The 24,815-nt window shown below is 47.8% G+C and overlaps 1 protein-coding gene across 1 annotated transcript in view; it reads right to left on the minus strand.

Annotated features, from left to right (window-relative positions):
• Positions 1-10,871: 10,871 nt before the first annotated feature.
• The window catches only part of GRAMD2A (GRAM domain containing 2A), a 47,465-nt gene continuing 33,521 nt past the window's right edge, over positions 10,872-24,815 (minus strand). The window contains exons 2-12 of the mRNA XM_023510013.1: positions 18,002-18,094; positions 17,192-17,249; positions 16,766-16,841; positions 16,044-16,147; positions 15,325-15,423; positions 14,970-15,041; positions 13,736-13,798; positions 12,683-12,827; positions 12,363-12,462; positions 11,199-11,303; positions 10,872-10,927 (exon numbers count right to left, since the gene is read on the minus strand). Of these exons, the coding sequence (XP_023365781.1) occupies positions 10,924-10,927; positions 11,199-11,303; positions 12,363-12,462; positions 12,683-12,827; positions 13,736-13,798; positions 14,970-15,041; positions 15,325-15,423; positions 16,044-16,147; positions 16,766-16,841; positions 17,192-17,249; positions 18,002-18,094 (919 nt within the window). The 3' untranslated portion in view covers positions 10,872-10,923. The remainder of the gene's footprint in view (positions 10,928-11,198; positions 11,304-12,362; positions 12,463-12,682; positions 12,828-13,735; positions 13,799-14,969; positions 15,042-15,324; positions 15,424-16,043; positions 16,148-16,765; positions 16,842-17,191; positions 17,250-18,001; positions 18,095-24,815) is intronic.

The following is a 24,815-nucleotide window of genomic DNA, read 5'->3' on the forward strand; positions in this document are numbered from 1 at the left end:
CAACCTCCAACTCCTGGGCTCAAGCGAGTCTCCTGCCTCCACCTCCCAAGTAGCTGGGATTACAGGCGCCTGCCACAACGCCCGGCTATTTTTTGGTTACAGCCTTCATTGTTGTTTGGTGGGCCCAGGCTGGAGTTGAACCCACCACCTTAGGTGTATGTGGCTGGCACCTTAGCCACTTGAGCCACAGGCGCCGAGCCTGGAAGTGGGTCTTAAGCTACTTTGTATTGAAGGAATGACCCCAAAATATTAAATTTTGGAGAGTTGTCCAAGATGGAAACATCTGGGTTACACTCAAATGAGAAAGAACCGCAGTAAAATAAAAAACTTGGCTTACTGGCAGCATTTGTCACAGCCTCTGCCTTGCTGTATGGTAATTGGCTCCTAGGACACCACATTCTTCTGGTTTTCTTCCTTCCTCATCAGGCATCCTCAGTTTCCTGCTAGTTCCTCTTTTCCTTCCCAATTTCTTATTAATGGTGTGCAACAGGCCTCAGTCCTCCATCCTCTCCTCTTTCAACAGATACTCAGTCCCTCGATGGTCTCACCCAGTCTCATGCTTTGAAATGCCATCCATACATTGACACCTCCCAAACTTTTATCTCCCAGACTTCTCTCCTGAACTCCAGACTCAGATAGTCTATTGCCCACTAGACATCTGCACTTGGATATCTAAAACTCATCACAAACTTAACATGTGCAATACTAATTGCTGAACTCCTTCCTTAAAGCTGTATCACTCCTGGCTTTCCCCATCTCCATCCTTCCAAGCCAGAAAACATGGATTCATCCTTCTTCTTTTTCTCTTATACCGCAGCTCCCATTTGACAGGAAATTCTGTTGTTTTTACCTTCAGAATATATCCAGAACTTTCCCATTTCTACTGTCTCTGCATCTACCACCTTAGTCAGAATCACCATCCTTTCTTACTTGGATTACTACAAGTCTCCACTGTTTCTACCTTTCCCTCTGTAGCAGCCAATGATGATCCTTTTTAAACCAGTTTAATAAAAGCATATTATGGCTCAAATCCCATAGCTCAGCTAGTAGAGCACTGGCCACATACACAGAGGCTGTCGGGTTCGAACGCAGCCAAGGCCTGCTAAACAACAGTGACAACTGCAAACAAAAAACAGCCATGTGTTGTGGCGGGTGCCTATAGTCCCAGCTATTGGGACTGAGGCAAAAGAATCACTTAAACCCAAGAGTTTGAGGTTGCTGTGAGCTGTGATGCTACAGTACTCTACAGAGGGTGACATAATGAGACTCTATCTCAAAAAAAATAAATAATAAAATAAAATAAAAGCATATTATTCACTCATCTCCTCCCCTATTTTATTGAGGAGTTCTTGTAGTGACATGATCTCCCTGTCCTGTCCCCATCCCCTGCTTTGAGCTGATCAGCCAGTCCTTCCCCCTTTCTCTCTCTGTTCCAGCTACACCTACATCCTTGCTGCTCCCAAACAAACCAGGCACCCTCCCACCTGAGACTTTTTGCATTGGCTATTCACTCTACCTGGAATGTTCCCCAAAGCTCATTCTCTCACTTCTTCCACATCTTTGCTCAAATATAAATTTCTCAATCTGAACTTCCCCCAATGTCCTCTTTTAATTAGAATCTTCTATCAGCATTTCCTGGGCTTCCTTTTCTTGTTCCATACATATATTTTTTCCTCTCAGCACTCATCACATTCTAACATACTATATAATTTATTTATTATCTTTATTACTTGTGTCTATCTCCCTCTCCTCACCACTAGAATATATAGCTCCATGAAGGCAAAGGTCTTTATTTGCTTTTTCACTAATACATTCCAAGTACTTCACATAGTTCCTAGCCTAGAGTGGGCACTCAGTGATAATTAGTTAGATGAAAAAAATAAATGACAATCTGTTACCCCTATCAATAGAATGAGAATAGGAGTCCACAATTTTGTACAACACAGGTATTTTCCTGCAAACTTTCTCTTAAAGGTCTGTATAGTGAATAATATTTTAGTCTGACAGGTCATATGGGCTCTGGTAACTACTCACCTCAGCCCTTGGAACTCCAGAGCAGCCAGAGACAATATATAAATAAATAGGTGTGGCTGGGTTCCAACAAAACTGTGTATTTACAAAAAGCCAGCCAGCAAGCTGCACTTTCTCACCGATTCCTGCTTTAGACAAAGACACATCTTGGTAAATCACCTCTCTTCATTGACAGGACAGGCTCTATTCATCCACTCTCCCAGTTGCAAAACAAAACTAGAAGTCTGAATGCAAACCTAGCAAAATTACAGATCAGTAGCTTCTCTGCCTGCCAGCAGACCGGGGACATTTCCTTACTCCGTATGGCTCTTGAGTAAGTTGAGACTTAATAGGATGCGGAGAGAAATCCTGATATCAGCCACTTTCTTGCTAATGAGTCCTGAGCACATTATTTGTGGCTTTGGAGTATCCTCCAGAGGTTTCTAATATGCAGAATGATCTACTTCTGAGGCCTCTTTGCTCTATGCTATTAAGTTCTTTGGCATTGATAATGAATTTCCTGTGATAAGGAAACCATGTTTTTTTTTTTCAGTTTCTGGTGGGTTTGAACCCACCACCTCTGGCATACAGGGCTGGTGCCCTACTCCTTTGAGCCACAGGTGCTGCCCTGATAAGGAAACCATTTTTACTTTTATCAACTATTCTAAGGGTCAACAGACTGACCCAGTTGGTTTTGCAAATATGTGCCAGTATTCTGGGGTCCAGGCTCCCATTTCCTGCCATCTAGACCAATTCTCAATAGCGGCAGTTTTACCCTCCAGGAGACATTTGGCAATGTCTGGAGGCAGTTTTGGTTGTCACAACCAGTTTGGGTTGGGGGACTGTGCTGCTGCTACCAGGTGAGCAAAGGCTGAGGATGTGGCCAAGCATCTTACAATACACAAGATGACCCCTCTAAGAATTATCAGTCCAAAATGTCAATAATGCTGAGATTGAGAAACCATAATCTACACTATTCTACTGGACTTTCATTCCACAATAAAATCCACTGCCAAACCAATATTCCTAAACCATCAAATTGCGCATCATTCCCATGCTCCCGTAGCTCCAGTCGTTCCCAACTGCCTGGAAAACCAAGTCTTTTCTTCTTATCCTAGTTTACATCCATATCTATTCTGCAGGAGAAACTGCCTCTCCCAAGTTTTCATCTGCACTGCCCTCCTCACCACCATTCTTTTTACTGATTAACCCTCAAACACATTTTGGGAAGATCTGCCCCCACATCTCTCCTTGGATTCAATTCATTCTTTGAAACCCACACATACTGCACGCCCCTGTACCCTGAGTCAGTCTGTACCATTCCTTTTTTTTTTTTTTTTTAATTTTTTTTAAGACAGAGTCTCACTCTGTCACCTTGTCTAGAGCACCATGGTATCAGCAACCTCAAACTCCTGGGTTCAAGTGATCCTCCTGCCTCAGTCTCCCAAGTACCTGAGAATACAGGCACTCACTATAGTGCCTGGCTAATTTTTCTATTTTTAGTTGAGATGGGGTCTTACTCTTTTACTCCAGCTGGTCTTAATCTCCTAAGCCCAAGGGATCCTCCTGCCTTGACCTCCCAGAGTGCTAGGATCACAGGTGTGAGCCACCACACGCAGCCATGCCATTCCCTCTCACCAGGGGCTCACCAGTCTTACACTGTTATGCAACTATTCTCTCTGACTTGCCTCCTCAATAAATTCCCTGCAGGGGTCTATATTGTATTTCTAACCTATTGATCTCAGTTGCCCCAGTAGAAAGTGTGTTGTTGTATTGAAAGTCAAATGAGATATTGAGAATTTTTTAAAAAGCAACCTGTATAGCTCTGGTACCCAATTAAGTGCTTAGAACATTTTAGTGTCATAGTATCTATAGAAGCGCATGTTCAGGAACCCTTGGAAGGTGCTTAATACATCGTTTAACTTGTTTAAATGCAGTTACATATTGGAGAGAACATGCCACTCAGACTAGCCTAGTATTTGGAACTAACAGCAAAGAAAAACTTCCATCAGAAATCCTACACCGATTAACACGCCTTCATGCTAGACTGAATCCAGGAGCAGTGGGTGTCACGTTTTCCCAAAGCGGCGCCTAAGCCAACCTTTCTGCATTTAGCAAGTTAATGAACAGCTTGCGAATAACTCTTTGCCCACTCTGGCCCAGTTTAGAAGGCTGCTAATAAGATAAGATATCAATATGCCACACTTTCTCTGCTGGGGACCCAGCTGTATCCCCCTAAGTGCTTCGGCTTTCAGCCACTGGAGGGTCTGATGTCCCTAAAGAAGTGGGATGAGGCTGCAGCAAGAGCCTGGCCGTTCTCCAAGGGGAAGACAGCCTGGTCTCAGATCCTGTGAGAGAAGTGAGTGGGGGCATGGCATTCTGAGCAGCCCAGGTTTGGCTCTGGGCCAGGCACTGAGTGGCAAACAAGAAGAAACACATTCCGGGAAGGCAAGGAGCCCTGGCAGCACAGAGGCGGCCCAGCAGCAGGACGGAGCCGGACGCCCGCGCGCCAGGTGCTCCTCGGCCCCCTGGAGGTCAGGCTCGCGGAGGGATGAACTCAGGTTTCCCCGGATTATCATTTCAGAGGCTTAAACGCCTCCCTCCCTCTCGCTTTCAGGAGGCAGAGCATATGTAACTGTTAGAATTTAAACCTGTCCACTCTGGGGTCCAGCTCGTGCTCTCAAAATAAAGGTTAAGAGGGGGAAAATTGTTGTTGCCGTCGTGAAATCACACTTCACAGGAGCCAGGTTTCTGTAATTTTGTGCCACTGGTAAATAAGGAGGGCAGGTCAGGGGAAGAGCTGGGATTTCTACGCCCCTGACGCTGCGCTCTCCACCCTCGCGGCCAGGACACACACAGACACACACGCTTGTTCTTCATACCTGCCGGTCCTGCCTTCCTACTGCCAGACCTGGAGAACTTCTGGAGAGCCCAAGACATGCTTTACTTCCAGAATCAAAGCAGGCCTTTCCCAGGTGAGGAGAGAAGGGAGAGGAGGAGAGGGCCAAAGGGGACGAGGGTAGAGTCGTTCTTGGTGGGGAAGTAGCCACACTAGCCTGGACGGAGATCCCTGTTGGACAGGTGGGTGCGCAGGACTTAGAAGAGGCCCGTTTTCACCCAGCAAGGGGACCGTGGGGGACCTTTCTCTGAGAAAGGAGAATGAAATCTGTTAACCCGTTGGCTCTGGGTCTTCTTGCTGGACTTTGCTGCCACCTAGTGGGTCAGTTGTCATCTTTTCAGCCTTGGGTTGAGCCTGGTATCTGGCCTTAAACTGCAATCCTCTGAGAAGTCTCTCTGCCTAGGACTCCCAGGTTTAGCCAGGAGAGAGGAGCAGCACAGGCTTGCCCAATTTGATAGGTGTCCTAATGCCATGGCAGCTAGGTAGGAGGGCCATGGCTGGCTGCCAGGTGCCATGGCGTTAGGACACCTGCCAAAGTGGAAATGGGGCTAGGGCAAGTTCCTTATTCCCAGGCCCTCTCTTTGGGATGAATTTCTGTCTGATCTCCCCTCTCCCCAAATCCCCTTTTCACTAGTAACTCTTCCCCTCCCATCCCCTACCTCCCAGGTTTAGGCCCATGTTGCAAAATTGAGGGTCTAGCATGCTATATACTTCCTTATGTTTCCCCAAATTTAAGGCAGTTATTTCTCCCTTACAAAGTGAACTCATTTCAACTTAAAAATTACAAGTATATTGGGTGGTGCCTGTAGCTCAAAGGAGTAGGGCATTGGCCCTATATGCCAGAGGTGGCAGGTTCAAACCCAGCCATGGCCAAAAACTGCAACAACAACAAAAAATTACAAGTATATGATTATATGCCTTCTCTGTGATGCTGTTGCTATGAATAGTGAGAAGGCATATTTTAAAGCATTTTATTGGATTGATTTTCTCTAAGTCATAGCAGGCATATTTTTCTGTATCTTACATTCACATGTTTATTTCCTCTAGCAAAGCAAAGAACTTAAGATCACTGGTAACAAACACTGATCTACCCTAAACTGTCAGACCTGAGCTATAAAACCCAGGGAGTATATAAAATCCAAATTCCACCCCTGCCTACAATGTCAACTTCTTTAAGTTTTAAAAGAGATGCTAAAGGCTTAGTACCCATAGCTCAGTGGTTAGGGGGCCAGCCACATACACCAGGGCTGGTGGGTTAGAACCCGGCCCAGGCCTGCTAAAAACAACAGTGACAACTACAACAAAAAAAATAGTCAGGCATTGTGGCAGGCACCTGTAGTCCCAGCTACTTGGGAGGCTGAGGCAAGAAAAAAAATAGGTGGTAAAATTTACCATCTTAATCTTTTTTTCTTCTTCTTTTTTATTTTATTATTATTATTTTTTGAGATAGAGTCTCATTCTGCTGCCCAGGTGGCTAGAGCCTAGCTTACAGCAACCTCAAACTCCTAGGTTCAAGCAATCCTGTCTCAGCCTCACCAGGAGCTGGGACTATAGGCACCCATCACAACGCCCAGCTAGTTTTTCTATTTTTAGTAGAGATGAGGTCTTGCTCTGGCTCAGGCTGGTCTGGACCTCCTAAGCTCAGATGATCCACTTGCCTTGGCCTCCCAGAGTGCCAGGATTATAGGCATGAGCCACCATGCCCAACCCATCTTAACTATTTTTAAGTGTACAGTTCAGTAGTGTTAAGTAAATTTACATTGTTATGCAACCAATCTACAGAACTCTTCACTTTGCAAAACTGACACTCTATACCCACTAAACAATAATGTCTCATTTCCTTCTCCCCTCAGCCCCTGGAAACCACTATTCTACTTTTTGTCTCTATAAATTTGGCTATTCCAAGTAACCTGGTATAAGTGGAATCATGCAGTGTTTGTCTCTTTTTTTGGATTGGCTTATTTCACTTACCATAAAGTTCTCAAGGTTCATCTATATTATAGCATGTGTCAAAACCATCTCCATTCTCAAAGCTGAATAAAATTCCATTGTATGTATATACATTTGGTTTATCCATTTGTCCATCGATGGACACTTGAATTCCTTCTACTTTACAGTCATCGTGCATAATGCTGCTGGGAGCATGAGTGTTCGAATATTCAAGACCCTGCTTTCAATTCTTTTGGGTATAGACTCAGAAGTGAACTTGCTGGATCATATGGTAATTCTATTTTTATTTTGTTGGGTAACTGCCATCCAGTTTTATAAACTGGATATGCTGTTTTACGTCCGTACTGACGGCACACAGGAGTTCTACTTCTCTTACATCCTTGCCAACACTTAGGTTTTGTTTCTCTGATAGTAGCCATCCTAATGAGTGGGAGGTGGTGTCTCATTGGATTTTGACTGGTATTTCCCTAATAGTTAGGGATGCTGAGTGTCTTTTCATTGGCCATTTGTATGTCTTCTTTAAAGAAATGTCATTTCTGGCCCTTTGCCCAATTTCAATTGAGTCATCTGGTAGGTTGTTGTTGGCTTCTCCAATTTTTTTTCACGTCATGCTCCCATTTGGTTAGTGTCCTGTTATGCTAACATGCACACAGTGTCTCTGTTCCTCAGGGACATACATGCCCTTTTGTAGTTGCTGGTCTCTCTTCTAGGAACGAATGTTCTTTTCTCAGCGCCTCCCATGACTGGTTTCTTATATTTTAGGCACCAGCTTAACTGTCACTCGAGAGAACTTTCTTGGACCACTTCATCAATAGCCATCTGCCTCTTTATCTCATATCACTGTTTCTTTTCTTCACGGAACTTAATTGCAATCTGCAATTACCATGTTTGTTTACATATTCACTTGGAATTTACTTTTACATGGAATGGAAGTTCAATACCATTGGGACACAGACCATTGGGACCATTGGGACACAATACCATTGGGACACAGACATTGGGACACCTGACATTCACTGCTACATCTCCAGTTCCCAGTTTAGTGCCTGGTGTGTAGTCTTGACTTCAATAATATTTATTGAATGATTGAATCACTACTATAAGGGGGGGGGGCATTATAGGGAGAAAGAAGAAAGGTGATATGACCCAAATTCTAAGTTTATCTCCGTACCTAGGCTCTAAGTCATAGAAAATGCCATAGGAGTTTTCTCCTAGTTTTAGGTTCCATTCATTAATTCCTGAATCAGAAGCACAGTACTATTTTAGCAGGCACATGGTCTTCATAGCCCAGGAGAAATGGGGATGCATTCCCAGCGTCCACCCCCCAGAGGCAGAAGGCTGGAGAGGTTTGCTGTGGCCATCTTCACCCTTCCCCATATGTCTGAGGTGTTAAGTCAGCTCAGCTAAAGTCCTTTGAGATTAGCAGAGTACTTTGGATTCTGGGAATGACGTAGGCGCCATTCTTCTTGGTGCTGAGTATGTCAGTAAGATTACCTTTAGTCAAGGATAAAAATGAACTTTCCATACCATAGGACTCTACAAAAAGCTCGTATTTTATTTTAAAATATTTTTAAGGGATAAGGCCATAGTGGAACAACCCAAGGATGGCTGAACCAAACTTTGAGGGAATTAAAGGAGCATCCGCCAATGCAAGCAAGTCTGCATAAATACGCACAGTTCACAAATGAGCACAACAAAATTGACAGTAGCCCCAGGGGATCAGGCTGGTGGGGTGAGGTGGTGATGGGGGGAACAAAAGAGAGAAACAGAGGAATAGGGGACAGGCATACCCACACCACTTTGGCCCCAGGCGTGACTCCAAAGCCAACCTCCCCACAGCACACCTCTTGCCCTTTCTGAAACAGAGGTGCAGCTGGAACCAGGTTCACCAGCACCTTGGCACTTCTACCCATGAATTGGCACCTCTCGTGGCTGCTGGCTCAACCAAGCAAAGCTCAGAGAATGGATTTGTTCGCCCCCACCAGGGAAGGCAAGAAGGATTATTGCCCTGAAAATATGGAAAAGATTGATGAAAAGGGCTGATTCAAAAACAAAACAAAACAAAGCAAAAGGCTCGGTGCCTATAGCTCAACTGGCTAAGGCACCAGCCACGTACACCTAAGGTGGCAGGTTCGAATCCCCAGCCCGGGCCCGCCAAACAACAATGACGGCTGCAACCAAAAAATAGCTGGGCGTGTGGCGGGTTCCTGTGGTCCCAGCTACTTGGGAGGCGGAGGCAGGAGACTCGCTTGAGCCCAGGAGTTGGAGGTTGCTGTGAGCTGTAATGCCATAACACTCTACCCAGGGGGACAGCTTGAGGCTCTGTCTCAAAAAAAAAAAAAAAAAAAAAAAAAAGACAGGATGGCCATTCATCCAGTGTGGCACTGTGAGGAGATCAGAACAGTGAGTTTCACCTGAGGCGTATAGATTGGGTGCAAGCAACACACACACACACAAGCTAAGATTAATCTCAGGAACTGAGATGGGGAGAGAATGAAAAGACTCCCAATCTGAGCTCAGAGATTTGTCACCTCCTGGCAGTCCCTCTGATCCTCAGTTATGTTTGTGATAAATAGAACAATCATGGCTCTGAAATAATTTCTACCTGGATTTCTTCTCCTGACTAACCTGTCAGTGTCTGAAGAGGAGAAAATTGGCTATTTCTGACACCACCCACCCCATCACCAGTGACTTTCCTTTTGTACACGTGGCCTCCTCACGAAGGCCCTTCAAAGGCACTAGCTGAGCAGATGAGACTCCCAGGGAGATCAGACCAGAGTTCTGGGGCACGGAGAAGCTTTTAAGAATAAAGATGGCCCTGACAAAGCAGGAGGAATCTCCAAGGCAAAACCACCGCCCTGTCTACCTTTCTCCCCTACATCTCTTATTCCCAAAGGCATCAAACAGACCCCACCGGCATGGTTTCTGCACTACAGCAACTCCACCTAGAAAACTGTCACCAGACATATATATTTCTTTTTTGACATTTTTAACCACAACTTATTTCTACCACAAAGAGAATTTAAATCAGTTAAAAAAAAAAAAACCGTATGTCACCATATTAATGGAGAATGTATCCTATGAAGTGGAGGACCCTCTGTGGCTGCAGGTGATGTGAGTGAGCCCTGCCCTGTGTTGGCCCAACACCAACACACCTGTCTGCCCAATCAAGCCTCCCTGAGATCTAGGCAGTTAGCAAGTATACAGCAAGGCTCAAAGCCTCTACCCTTGCCATCCCCTACTTCCAGGGCCTCAAACACCTTGAAAATATTTGGCATTCCTGGACAAGATGCAGTACCAAATGTGTGGCCACAAAGGCCCTCATCCACCTGTCTCACCAGAAAGTGAGAGCTGAGAACATGGAATTCTGGGACTTTTGTTCTTTACAACCCCTGCCACAATCCCCTGCTGCGGGCAGCATCTTCCAGGCTCAGCCAGCCTCCTCATGAAGGGCCAGCACATAGCCTCAGCCAGGAGCAGGAAAATTCATCTCTTGCTGGAGTCCTGGCCTTAAGCCCTCCTCTTGTACTCATGGCCCCTCGGCAAGCCTCTGCCCTGGCTCCCTGCAGAGAGGTCCCTCAGAGCATAGTCTGCTGGGGGATAGTGGAGCCCACACTGGTGGTTTGCGTTCTAGCTTCTGATGCCACCACCAGAGTGAGCCACACGACAGACAGCCACACTCCAGGTATCCAAGCATGGCCTTTTTCCCTTGAGGTGGCCTCCAGGGTTCTGCCTGTGTGCCACAACTGTTTCCAAGGACAGGTTAAATTTTTTTCTCATTTAAGTGGTTGTTGAAGCTTAGCGTACAGAATTCCTCAGCTAGTTCCAAAGAATCTGGCTTTCTGAGTCCAAAAATTGCAGGAGCCAGTTATATTGTAAACAGGTACTTCAGATCACTCACTGGGGGGAGGAGGAAGGAGGGGGGAGAAGAAGGAGGGATCTGGAGTATTTTCCTTCGTACTCAATCTCAGCACAACAGCAGCATAAACCCAGGGAATGGCTGGTGGAGACTTAGCACCCAGAGCTGTCTTCTTGGAGGAGTGGGAACAAAGGCCAAGTGGCTGTTACCTGCACACAGGAAAGATGCCCCAATCAGGGAGAGCCCAAAAGGCAGAAGGACATGGGCAGAAGGGCCAGGGAAGCCCTTCTCCCCCAGCTGCCCACACTGAAAGTGGGGCAGAGTGGGATCTGTATACCCCACACACACTGTTCAACCTTGCTTAGGGCTATCAAACCAGCTTAAAAGAGGGCCAAGTCCAGCTAGACAGCCTGGCCTCGAGTTTTTGACTCCTGTCCACAACTCTCAATCCCAGAAGCATTAAGAAGAGAAAAGGCCCACCTGTGCCCAGGTACTGGGCCATCCCAATTCAAGAAGCTCAACTGCTGTTCTAGCTGGGAGATGCGGAATGCCAGATAGGACGAGGACATGACCAAGAAGCAGATCCTGGGGAAAGAGAGGCAAGAAAGGGTTGAATATTTCTTTTGTATTTTTGGAGGCTCACCAGATAATGGGGCCTTACGCTACTCTTTTTTTTTTTTTTTTTGAGACAGAGCCTCAAGCTGTCCCCCTGGGCAGAGTGCCGTGGCATTACAGCTCACAGCAACCTCCAACTCCTGGGCTCAAGCGAGTCTCCTGCCTCAGCCTCCCAAGTAGCTGGGACCACAGGCGCCCGCCACAACGCCCGGCTATTTTTTGGTTGCAGCTGTCATTGTTGTTTGGCGGGTCCGGGCTGGGGATTCGAACCCGCCACCTTAGGTGTACGTGGCTGGCGCCTTAGCCGGTTGAGCTATAGGCGCCGAGCCACGCTACTCTTTAATTGAAAGAATTAAAGAGCCCTTTGCCCTGTTCAGGCCTGGGCATCTTTCTTCCCAGAGGCCACAGGGGGGTCCTGAGACTCATCCCCATGGAGGTGGCTTTGCAGCCCAGCAGGAGTTCTGGGCCCTTCAGCTGAGCCCATTTCCCCAGCAGGCGCTGAGGTGAACAGCCAAAACCCAGCCAGCAGAGCCGGAGGAAGCTTGTAAGGTAAGAAGGAGGAAAGCTGGGAGCGGCTGTTCCTGGAACTTCCCACCATGCTCACTATTCCTCTGGACCTTAGGGGAACAGACAAGTTAAAGGTTCCAGAAACTGCTCTAGTGATGGGCAGTGGGGAGGCTGTGCTTGTCCCTGGTCAGTATTTACCTTCCGCTATCTGGTGGCTCTCCCATGTTCACCAGCCCTCCCTCTCCCCAGTCCTGGGCAACAATTTCCCCTCCTCTCACCTGCTCCACATCTTGCCCCTCCCCACCCTATAGTCTTAACCCCATAAGGGTTTGATGAAACTGGAGATGCTTTCTCTTGCTAGAAAAGGGTGTGCCATGTGGCCTTCAGACACAACCCACAAGTTTGAATTTGACTCAGAACATTCCCTTGGCCCTAGATAGTGAAGTCCCCATACCCCAAAGCCTCTGGTCCAAACACCTAGACACCCAGGCAGGTCCCTCCCTCCCCCCCAGAGTCACCTACAGCACAAAGAAGATCTTGAAGAACCGGTAATCCCAGAGCCTCTGCTTCCTGTCACTCTCAGGCTCCTCCTCCAGCTCATCCTCCTCACAGGTGGCATTCTCTGCAAAGGGAGAACCGTTAGGGTGGGCAGCACCCCAGCCCGGCATGGGGCAGGCACAGATCCCCCATCCTCTGAAGATGCTTGTGCTCTTGAGTTTTCCATATGGATTTGGAGAAAGAAAGGGTCAGCAAGAAGCCCTGCTGGCTGTGAGCCCTTTTCACAGAACTGGGAAAAGTCCAGCCTTCGCAAGTGGTTGGCATGGCCAAGCCCCTGAACTCACCAGAACTTGGGGGCTCTCTGGAGGGGAAGATTCTGTCTGTGGAGTCCATGGATGCTTGAGGGATATGACGGATGTTGTCTGGGAGGGACAGGGACTTGGAGGCAGGGCACACTTTCCTCCACTTCATCTCTGGGATGAAGACTTCCTGCAGAAAAGAAGGAGAAGCTGTGTTATCCTGGCCCTTGGGATCTCACTTGCCCACACCAGGTTTACCAGAGCTTTCTCCAGGTATTACCCATACAGATGCCTAGCCAGGAATGGAAGAAGGCACAAGGGGCTGGGGGACAGTTGCCACAGCCACCACATGGCTCTCCTGTCTGCTTTCTTGCTGTGACTAACCACTCGACCAGGAAACAATGTCTTTGAAGACTGCTAGTGTACGTGTCTTAGATAAGATACGTTATGGCTCCTTCTATTCCAGGCCCTAACCCTGAACAAGTCACTGACCTTGACAGAGGGAACTTACGGTCCCCATGAACAAAAATGGGAACATTGCCTTCTGTTCCTGGCATGGCATTATGCATATTGCATGCTTGGCTAAATGCTTAATAGTTACTGAAGGAGACTTCAAACACCCCGGGGTGTTTCTACCTGTATCCCCAGCCTAGATACTCAGCTCTGCCTACCCAGGGCCACAACTACCAAAGGAAACTACTGAGACCTCGGCCAACCTAAAATAAGTCCTTGTGGGTTCATGATAGCCTTTGAAGTTCTTTCTTTCCCAGAGCCATCTCTATCCTCTTGAAAGCTCTCCTGACTCTGCCACAAAGGAAGAGGACGGATCACTGGCCCTGTCTCTGTACAGGTGTGGGACTCCACCTGGCCAGTGTTGGGGGGACTGGACTTCTGTTCTCAGAAGGTCATTGAACCTACTGAAGACCTAGTGGCTCACCATGGTATTGAGAGTGAGAGTGACAGATTTAGGGGCGCCCCAGCACAGCATGACCACTGTGCCCCAGTGGTGCATTGTGGGCCCCTCTTTGGAGACCCTGATGCCTCAGAGCTAGGGGCACTCTCAGGCCAGCAGCCTTCACTCCCACCCTCCGCTCTCACCAGAGACTTGCACACTGCTTTCTCTGGAAACTTTCTCACACTCAGACTCTTCTTGCTGGAAGGCTGAGGAGGAAAAGGAACAGGGTAAGTCAGGTGTGGGGAAACACTGGCACTCTCCAAGACAGCTTTACCTCCAAATAAGCTACTTTGAGTCAGGTGAGACCCAGCTCCCAAAGTTTGCAGGGAGCCCCAGTTTAATGCTGGAGTAGAGAGCAAATCCTAGGCACCTTGCTCTCCCATGCAGCTGCCATTCCCTCCCGTTACCACGGGCCAGAGAGGGTTGCAGGGCACAGTGGGAAGCAGCCACATGCTGCTTGTCCATTAAGGAAGTACAGTGAGGGAATACACACAAACACACACACACACACACACACACACACACACACACACACACACACAGGGTCCCTGACTTAAGATGGTTCACCCAGGATGTTTTAACTTTACCGTGGTATAAAAGCAATACACAGGGCAACACCTGTTGCTCAGTGGCTAGGGCGCTGGCCCCATATACCGAGGGTGGCAGGTTCAAACTGGCCCCGGCCAAACTGCAACAAAAAAATAGCTGGGCGTTGTGGCGGACACCTGTAGTTCCAGCTACTCAGGAGGCTGAGGCAAGAGAATCACCTAAGCCCAGGAGTTGGAGGTTGTGGCGAGCTGTGACGCCATGGCACTCTACCAAGGGCAATAAAGTGAGACTGTCTCTAAAAAAAAAAATTAAAAAAAAAAAAGCAATACACAGTCAGTAGAAACTGTACTTCAAGTACCTATACAACCATTGTTTTCCACTTTCAGGACAGTATCCAATAGATTATATGAGACATTCAACACTTTACAATAACACAGGCTTTGTGTTAGATGATTTTGGCCAACTGTAGGCCAGTGTGTGTGTCCTGAGCACGTTTAAGACAGGCTAAGCTAAGCTGCAATGTTCAGGTTAGACAAACCATATTAATCCTATACATTTTTGACTTAGGATATTTTCAACTTACAATGGGTTTATCAGACATAACCCTGTCATAGGCAGAGGAACATCTATACCTGGGGACACACAAGGACCCACTGGCCACAAAAAGACATGCTCACAACTAGCACCTCGGTCCCTTTCGCTCCCATGTCCCTGCCCTTGCTCCCTGTGCTGCAGAGATGGGCTGACCTCCCTCAGCTCCCCTGTCCCCAATACCTGAGACCAGTCCTGAGCAGCCTCCTGCCCAGCTCCCACCCCAGTGTACCCTACCTGCAGGTGGGTGCAGACTCTCCGCAGCATGTCATATACACTGTCCCGGGAAACCAGTGACACAAAGACATACTGGGACATGGAAAGAAAACAGAAAAGGTGGAGTGAGAGCCCTTGGTGTGCCAGCAGGCCTCCTCTATAAATTGGGGCCAGGCCTACAGGGATATCAGCTCCACAAGACCCCCACCTAGGAAGCCCTCTCCCGGCTTGCTATAATACATATCCTGAAATACCCGCTGGAGAGCTGCAAGGTGGAGTGGAGGAAAGACCTGGGACACTGCCTGAATTGGGCTGGGGACTCCAGGGATAGGATGGGGAGACTGACAAGGCAGCGCTGGCCCAGAGACTCACAGACCTTCTGGCTGGTGTTGGTGGTGATGGCCAGGCCATTGGGAAGGAGACGTGCCATCTTGTGTTTTTTGATCATTTGTACAGACACCACAGGGATGACCACCTGAGAGGGAGAAGCACGCTTTCCTCAGGACTCAACCCCAAGGACAGAGTCCCTTTGCTCCCGTGTAGGATCTCAGCTATAGGACCACATCCTGGCTGTGAGCCAAGGATGGACACCAAAAAGATGCCTGGCTCCCTAGGGGGAAGTATCTGAACCATTTGCCTTCTCATCTAGGTTCCCCCTCTGCCCCAGCCTGGACAGCACAGGCCACTCAGCGCTCTCACCAGGCATGGTCCCTGGTATCTGGAGGCAGAGGTACTTGCTTTAGGTAATACCACACTCTACTAATGGGGTTATTTCTTGGCCACAGTTGTGATTCCTCCTAAACGGGACATCGCACTCTGATTCTGAAGGCTTTCCTGAGATACCCAGAGGCAGAATAATCTGGCTATGAACTGTTCAGGCCAGCTCAGGCCAAATGTGGTGATCAGGGCCCTGTTTCCCAAGGGGAAGAACTACTTCCCTGGACACTGGATGAGAAGCCTCAAAGCTCTTATCCAACCAGTGAGAGGCTTCCCCGAGGGGACTCGAGGCATGCCCACAGGGCAGAAGGCTGTCTCTTCCCTGGGCTGGGGTTGGGGCCTCACTGGGTCATGGCAGCCCTTACCACTCATTACTACCTTGATATCCTTGCCAAAGAGGCTGGCATGGAAGCAGAGCCAGTTGGGGGAGATGTAGAGTCGGCCCTGGAGAAGGAGGTCCCTCTGGAGGGCACAGGAGCACACTGGGAAGTCACAGAAGCAAAGATTTGCCATAAGCAAAGCCAGCCAGGGGAGCTCAGGGTCTTCACACTCAGGAATCCAGAGTCCAACCTCAGGACCTCTCTCATCAGACTCTCCCCTCTCCATCTGAGGGTCCAAACCATCCCTGTCCTTGGCACTTTAAGGCTTCTTCTCCTGACTGCCCCCACTCCACCCTTCCAGACTGCTAGATGTTTCTTCTTTCTCCTCCCAGACCCTGTGGGGTCCAGACAGGTTCTGCCCTGGTCGCCCATACTGGGTCCGCAGAACCCTTCGCCTCACACTGTTCTGCTCTGCCCTGCCTTGACTGTGCAAAATCCCTGACATGCTCAGGAGAGGCCTGAACAGTGAAGAACAGTCACTAATAAGAGCAGAACAGAAATAGGATTTGGAAGCCCTGACATTTCCTCAAAAAAATCTTTATAAATTCAACTTCATATTGCAAACCAGCTCAATCTTATCATACTTTTGGTGAAAAAAGGACCAACTATATCTAAAGGTCAACCAGTTCTCATATTTAAATTGTGCCTGGGAGGATCTGCAGTAGTGGACCTGGTCCCAGACCCCTAAGCCTGTTCAGTTACCCCAGGGAGACAGCTCACCTTTGAGAACCGCCTCCTCCAAAGGGATGTCCTTAAACAGCTTGTGGTATTGCTGGTCGTATTTACTCAGTGGCGTCTGCAAACACACAGGCTGGGTCTGAGAAGCCCTGGGAGATCAGACCCCCCAAAGGGCCCTGCTCCAGCTACCAGGAAATAATGTCACAACCCTTCCCGGTCCTGGGGATTTAGCACGAAACGGTCAGTAAAGAGCGGGGTGTGGAGGGCTGAGTTCCAAGCACAGCTTGTCTCCTGGTGATGCTGGGCCTGACAGGTAGCCTGTGACAGGAAGAGGATATACCGCCCCTCTCAAGGAAGGGACACCCACTCAGCTCTCCTGGTTTTCTGGCTACAGGCCTGCACTGAAATTCAGGCAGCCCAGAGCCCATTCCTTGGTGGACAGTGAGGAGGCAGCCTCCGCACACTTACCCCCTCACGGCTGCACTTCTTTATCTCTTCACCCTTCAAGCTTTCTGGCCAGTGCAGACTGCAAAGAAGACATTCCATTCCAGGCACAAGGAACCCTTGAGTCCTGCCCATGCCTCCTCAGTGCCAATTCTGCCCGGGCTTTGAGCCAGAACTTGGGGCAGAGACAGGAGACTAGGGCCCTTCTCTCGGGGACACAGCAAACACTAAGCCCAGCATGCACACAGCTCATGCCTGGGGAAGGACTCTCCTGGATGCAGGGTGGAGTCGCTGAGAACCCTCCATCCCAGAGGAGGTGAGCAGCGCCCCCAGAAGGTAAGCCTGCTCTCCCAAAGATGCTCAGGAGCTGCCCACCCCTGCGTGTTAAAGACCCTCTTCCTTTTCTTTGGACAAGGGGTAAGCAGACACCAGGCAGCCTAGGAATGGGGAGTGGATGAGATGGAGGTGTCAGACTCACAGCTCTGGGGCCTGGCCATGGGCCATGATCCCAGCAGGACTCCCCTCCTTGCAGCCTCCTGCCTGTGGCTGCTGCAGTGAGGAGCTCCGCACAGATGCACCTGACCTGAGGAGGCTACCAAGCTGGGGAAGGGGGTGTGGCACTGAAATGCAAACCTTTGCCCTGAGCAGGGAGGAGGCTGGTAACTTGAGAAGCCTGGGCTCTGCTAGGTCCCAGCGCACTGGGACAGGCCTGAGGGGTGGGAGGAAGGGGCCCAGGCAGCTCCAGCTCACAGAACTGCAAAAGTTCCCTTTCTAACAGGTCACCTCCTGAGTTCTTCCCACCCGCCAATCTGTATGTATCTATGGGGTCCTCACCTGTGGTCTCCGGGCTCCTGAGCTCTGTCTGCCTCTTCTGTGTGGGACACAGGGCTCTTCAGAGAAGCTGTCTTTGCAGACATTTGCTGGTTGCTAGGGAGAAACAGGCCCACGTCAGGAAGGGAGGCCTGATGAGGACTTCTTTCCCCACCAGCCCCACCATGCCCAGGGCAGCTGCCTCTGTCACCAAGACTGGTTCTGATATTCAGGGTGAGGCTGCAGGCGTCACAGTTGGGAGGCAGAGGTTCTGGGGCAGCTGATGGGAGTAGGGAAGTCTCACACAGCTTCTTTCCTGAAAGCTTGTTCAGTTTATGCCTGAGGTAGAGGAAAATGAATCTGCCTCATGCCGAGCGACCAGCAGCTGTGAGGCAGTTGGAGCGAGGCCTTCACCCCCACCCTTGAGGAGGCACCTCAGGAAGGACGACTCTAAGACTCGCTGGCACCTGAGGGACCCAGGTGGCGTGACGGTAAACTGCCAGGTTCTGGGAAAGGACGCCTCCGAGCACAAGAGGCCTTATCACCAGCAGCTGATGAGGCTGAAGATGTGGGAGGTGGACTCCAGTCAGCCCACAGGTGAGCGTGGCCAGGTGGGGAGGGGCTGCTCCATACCAGGAAGTGGCTTTAGCCAAAGTCAGGACAGCTGGGTCATGAGAGCTAAACCATCTTATGATATTCCAGAGAGTCCAAGAGGGAGGAGATTTGCTCTCTCTGCGCACGTGGGGCTTTCCGATGGCCTTGAGTTACTGCCTCCACTGAACAGCTCCAAAGAACAGTTTCCCTGTCTCTGCTCCTCCAGGCTTGGAACCAATAAAGCTTGAGCAGTCAAGCTAGTCCTGACTGAGTGGGCCCAGGGACTGACCAAGGATGAGAGGGTGGCCAAGAAGCAGGGACAATCTAGGGCAGTGCTGTAGTCAGGAAGAGATAATAAGGTCAAGTTCAGTGGTCCCTCAGCCAACAAGGAGCTGAGCTCTTGACCCTATAAATCATAGTGCTCAGTCACATTCTTTTTCTTTTTTTTTTTTTTTTGAGACAGGGTCTCACCTTGTCACCCTGGCTAGAGTACAATCGTGTCATCATAGCTCATGGCAACCTCCAACAACTCCTAGACTCAAGCAATCCTCCTTCCTCGGCCTCCTGAGTAGTTGAGAGTACAGGCATATATCACCATGCCCAGCTAATATTTCTAGTTTTTGTAAAGATGGCTTCTCACTCTTGCTCCAGTTGGTCTTAAACTTCTGGCCTCAAGCAGTCCTCCTGCCTCAGCCTCCCAGAATGCTAGGATTACAGGCATGAGCCACCATGCCCAGCCTACTCACACACTTCTTCAAGAACAGAATTATCCACTTAGCCTAATATCTGCCATAACCCTCAGAGAATAGTCTCACCCCTCTCTCAGCATACCATTGCACAAATTAGGAAACTGAGTGCCACCAAGGGACAGGCTATGCTCAGTGATAGTTACAGTGAAGAGCCAGGGTAATCTCACCCACAAAATCAGCCCGGCCATAGCCATGTGGCCCGATGACCTCTGTCCTCAACCTTATAAAGCAGTGTTTTTCAATCTCTTTTACTTCATGGCACACTTGAACCTATAAACTTGTGTGATACACTTCAATTATGTTGATTTAAAAAAGTTTAAAAATATATAATTATTGTGCTTTGAGCTTCTTTAAAAAATAAATTAATGGTCCTTAAAATTTTTCAAGGCACACCTAAGATCCTCTCATGGTGCCCAACCTTTCTGGCACCCAGGACCAGTTTCATGGAAGACAATTTTTCCATGGATGGCAGGGGGCCGAGAATGGGACAGGAGGTGGAGCTGAGGTGGTAATGTGAGTGGGGTGCAAATGAAGCTTCACCTGCTCATCCAGGGCTCACCACCTCCTGCTGTGTGGCTTGCTTCCTAATAAGCCACAAACTGGTACTGGTCCACAGACCAGAGGGTGGGGACCATAGTTATAGAGGAGTTTGACACACATATTAATACGTTCTCACTGATTGTTGTCAAGTGACAGATTTGAAGCTTTGGCCCTCAGAGTTAATTTTTGGATTTGTTTGGTTCCACTATTTTGTAGGTTTTTTTATTCCCCCTGTTTTTTCTTTTCTTTTCTTTTTTGAGACAGAGTCTCACTTTGTTGCCCTTGGTAGAATGCTGTGGCATCATAGCTCACAGCAACCTCAAACTCTTGGGCTCATGCAATTCCCTTGCCTCAGCCTCCTATGTAGCTGGCACTACAGACGCCCGCCACAACATCCAGCTATTTTTAGAGACGAGTCTCATCCTGGCTCATGCTGGTCTCCAACCTGTGAGTTCAGGCTATCCATCCGCCTCAGCCTCCTAGAGTGCTAAGATCACAGGTATGAGCTGGCCTTTTCCTTTTTTTCTTTTTTTTTTTTTTTGCAGTTTTTGGCTGGGGCTGGGTTTGAACCCGCCACCTCCTACGTATGGGGCCAGTGCCCTACTCCTTTGAGCCACAGGCGCTGCCCACCTTTTCTTTTTTTTACTGCAACTTTATTTTCTTCATTATTACCACCCTGTTTGTTTGTTTTTTGTTTTTTTAGAGATAGAGTCTCACTCTGTCACCCTGGGTAGAGTGCCCACGATATTGTCATAGCTCGCAGCAACCTCAAACACTTGGGCTCAAGAGATCCTCTTGCCTCAGTCTCCCAAGTGGCTGGGACTACAGGCGCCCAGCACAATGCCCAATTATTTTTAGAGACAGGGTCTCACTCTTGCTCAGGCTCATCTTGATCTCCTGAGCTCAAGCAATCCACCCACCTTGGCCTCCCAGAGTACTAGGATTACAAGTGTGAGCCACTGTGCCTGGTCACCACCCTAGATTTTTTTTTTTTTTTTTTTGAGACAGAGTCTCACTATGTTGCCCTGGTAGAGTGCCCTGGCATCACAGCTCACAGCAACCTCACACTCGGGCTTAAGTGATTCTCTTGCCTCAGCCTCCCTAGAAGCTGGGACTACAGGTGCCCACCACAATAACTGGCTATTTTTTGTTGTTGTTGCAGTTGTCATTGTTGCTTAGCTGGCCTGGGCTGGGTTTGAACCCACCAGCCCCAGTGCATGTGTCCAGTACCGTAACCACTATGCTATGGGCACTTGAGCTCACCACCCTTGATTTTTTATTTATTTTTAATTTTTATTTATTTATTTATTGCAGTTTTTGGCTGGGGCTGGGTTTGAACCCGCTACCTCCAGTATATGGGCCCTACTCCTCTGAACCACAGGCACCACCCTCCAACCTTGATTTTTTTTTCTTTGCAGTTTTTGGCCGGGGCTGGGTTTGAACCTGCCACCTTCAGCATATGGGGCCTTTGAGCCACAGGCACTGCCCTCCAATCTTGATTTTTTTAATGCTCACTATAGAAAATACGAGAAATAAAAATATATAAAAGACTAAAACCACCCATAAAAGAAGATTACCCAAAAATCACCCAGAGAAAAATTTATGCATAAATGTACAATTTTACAAAATGTATAATTTTACTACCTTTATTGCTTCACATGATTTCATGAGAAATTCCCCATGTCACTGTCCATTCCTGGGGTAGATTCTTAGAATTGAAATTAGTGGACTGAGAATGAACATTTCTCAGCTTTTTAGAACCACTTTCAGAATGCTTGGCAGATGCTCTAACCATTACTCCAGCCATCAGCACCAGCTATATGGTGGTACCTATTTTCCTACATGCAAAGTCTCCTCTCGATATTATCTTTTTCTCACCTTTGTAAAGTTCATATGTGAAAATATGTTGTTTTCATTTGTATTTCTGCTCACTGGTCAGTGGAACATTTTTTCCCAAATACTATATATGTTAACCACTGGAATATCATCTGTGAATTGGCTATACAAATCTTTTTTATTTTTATTTTTTTTCAGACAGGATCTCTGGCCATCTGGGCTAGAGTGCAGTGGTATGATAGCTCACTGTAACCTCAAACTCGTGGGTGGCTCACATGATCCTCCTGTCTCAGCCTCCCAACGTGCTAGAATTACAGGCATGAGCCACCACCCCGGCCTGAATTTTTCTTTATTTGCATAAATTTTTTATTGAGGACATTCATCCTTGGTTTATTAAATCCTTGCAAGTATTTACCCCAGTTTTTCATGTCTTTCAGTTGTGTCTGTGTTATTTTCACTGTTCTTGTGTTTAAATGTTATGTAGTGGAGCCCATCTCTCTCTTCCATCTGGCAGTCACTTGGTTTGATTCCTTCTGTAGGATAGCAGTAAGGAGTAGCATATAAGTCAAACCATTGAACCTACAGATCTTGAGCCTTGCGGTCCTATGAGTGCACTGGGCCACTAGGAGAAAGTATGTGGGCTCAACTCTAAAGAATATCTGCTCCAGCCTAAATGATAGACAAAGGATAAAATGGGGAAATAGGCCAGGTGCAGTGGCTCACGCCTGTAATCCTAGCACTCTGGGAGACTGAGACAGATGGATCACTTGTGCTCAGGAGTTTGAGACCAGCCTGAGCAAGAGTGAGATCCTATTTCTACTAAAAATAGAAAAATTATCAAGGAACTAAATGTAGGCTTACCATTCGATCCTGCAATTCCTCTACTAGGTATATACCCAGATGATCAAAAATTATTTTACAACAAAGACATTTGCACCAGAATGTTTACTGCAGCCCAATTCATAATTGCCAAGACAAGAAAACAGCCCAAGTGCCCATCTACCCATGAATAGATTAACAAATTGTGGTATATGTACACCATGGAATACTATGTAGCCATAAAAAAGGACAGAGACTTCACATCTTTTATGTTTACCTGGATGGAGCTGGAACATATTCTTCTTAGTAAAGTATCTCAAGAATGGGAAAAAAAGTATCCAATGTACTCAATACTACTATGAAATCAATATATAACCACCTACACACTCATATGAATGGCAAAACATAGCTATAGTCCAGAAAGTAGAAGGGAAGAGGAGAGAGAGGGGAGAGGAGGGGATATGGGAGGAGGGAGGGTATTTGGGAGGACCTTACCTAATGTGCATGATGCAATGGTACATTTCAAAACTATTAAGAAATGAGTATAGGGGTGGTGCCTGAGGCTCAAGGAGTAGGATGCCAGCCCCACATACCAGAGGTGGTGGGTTCAAACCTGGCCCTGGCCAAAAGAAAAACTGAAAAAGAAAAAAAAGAGAGAAATGAGTATATGGACGGCGCCTGTGGCCCAGTGGGTAGGGCACTGGCCCCATATACCAAAGATGGCAGGTTCAAACCCAGTCCCAGCCAAACAGCCAAAAAAAAAAAAAAAAAAAAGAAATGAGTATAATTGTGATGGATGTGTTACTTAGTTCAATGTAAGCATTTCACATTGTATATTAAAACAGTACACTGAACCCCATAAATGCATCAATGTACAAAATTATGATTTAATAAAAAGTAATAATAAAATAAATAAATAAGAATAAAAATAGAAAAATTAGCCCAACATCATAGCAGGCACCTTTAGTCCCAGCTACTCGGGAGAATCGTCTAAACATAGAAGTCTGAGGTTGCTGTGAGCTGCAATGATGCCTCAGCACGTGAGACTATCTCAATAAAATAAAAAATAATAATAACAAAAATAAAATTAAATTTAAAAATGGGGAAACAATGAGAAAGAGCCTGTGATGTAGCCACTGTAGGGTGTGATTTAAGTCCTGCAGGCCACAGGAACTCAGACACATAGATTCCCCATTGACTGAAACAGTAACTGCAGGGTTCCTAGAGAAAAGGAAGTTGGGCCTTACAAATTGGGTAGGAGTATAACGTTGCATGGGTTAGATTATAGTCTTTGTGGATTAGATTATAATCTTGCGCGGGTAATCATCTGTAGTCCAAATGTGGCTTTCTCAGGGAGCGATGCCTTCCCTCAGCTCTCCCACAGCCAAGATAAGGGGTCCCTGCTTCAGGCACTCAGAGCAGCCCAATCAGAAGTCTCTCTCTCAGACACACACTATTTGTATGCTGTGACTGTCCATCCCCAGGGGCTCTAGGAGATCAGGGACTCTGCTTCATTCATCACTCAGTCCCAAACCTGCTGCTGCATGTGCAGCAGAGACTCGAGATGTTTGGGGACCGAGCACTCTGGCAGTGCAGAGACTGCCGGCGACGGAAGGAAGGCTGTGCGCACTTCCTGCAGCATCTCCACAAAGAAAATCACAGGACTAGACTAGAGTCACTTGGGGACAAACAATTTTCAAATTTCTTTAAACCAAAAGCAACCCCCGCTTCGCATGTGACAAACAGGATGGTTACAGCCTTTATGTCCGTCTGTTAGAGCCAGCCCTGCCCGTCTGTCCTATGACAATGCTGTTGGCCTGCCTGTGGCCAAAATGAGTAAACCCTGCATTGCTCTCAAAGTTATTTTCAATTCAGACTTTCTCCCCTAAAGTGTTTGTTTAAATGAACAAAAATAAAAAAATGGGGATGATGCCATGTGAAAAGGTCCAAGGCAGAGTGGTCATTGAGCGATCACCAGCAAAACCAGTCCAGCAGGCAGCACCCTGTCACCCTTTGGGCCCTGACCCAGAGGACCAAGAAGGAGGCCTCAAGAGCATGGGGCTCTGCCAGATTCCTGCACCCTGCTGGCAGCCTCCATCCATTCCCACCCACAGACTTGAGCTCATACCCTATGGGTCATGAACCACTCTCCCACCCACCCATCCCAGACAGTGGAGTTAATATCTGAAGTCTTGAAATCCCTATTGTTTTCGATCAAAGCCTGTTGCAGATTTGCTCCCCTTACTCAAGACATGGCAGTTCGCCTCACCAGAACGAGTCCCGGTCTCCCTTAAAATATT

This window comes from Otolemur garnettii, unplaced genomic scaffold, assembly GCF_000181295.1.
Source record: "Otolemur garnettii isolate 467f Iridium unplaced genomic scaffold, OtoGar3 scaffold00011, whole genome shotgun sequence".
NCBI lineage: Eukaryota > Metazoa > Chordata > Mammalia > Primates > Galagidae > Otolemur > Otolemur garnettii.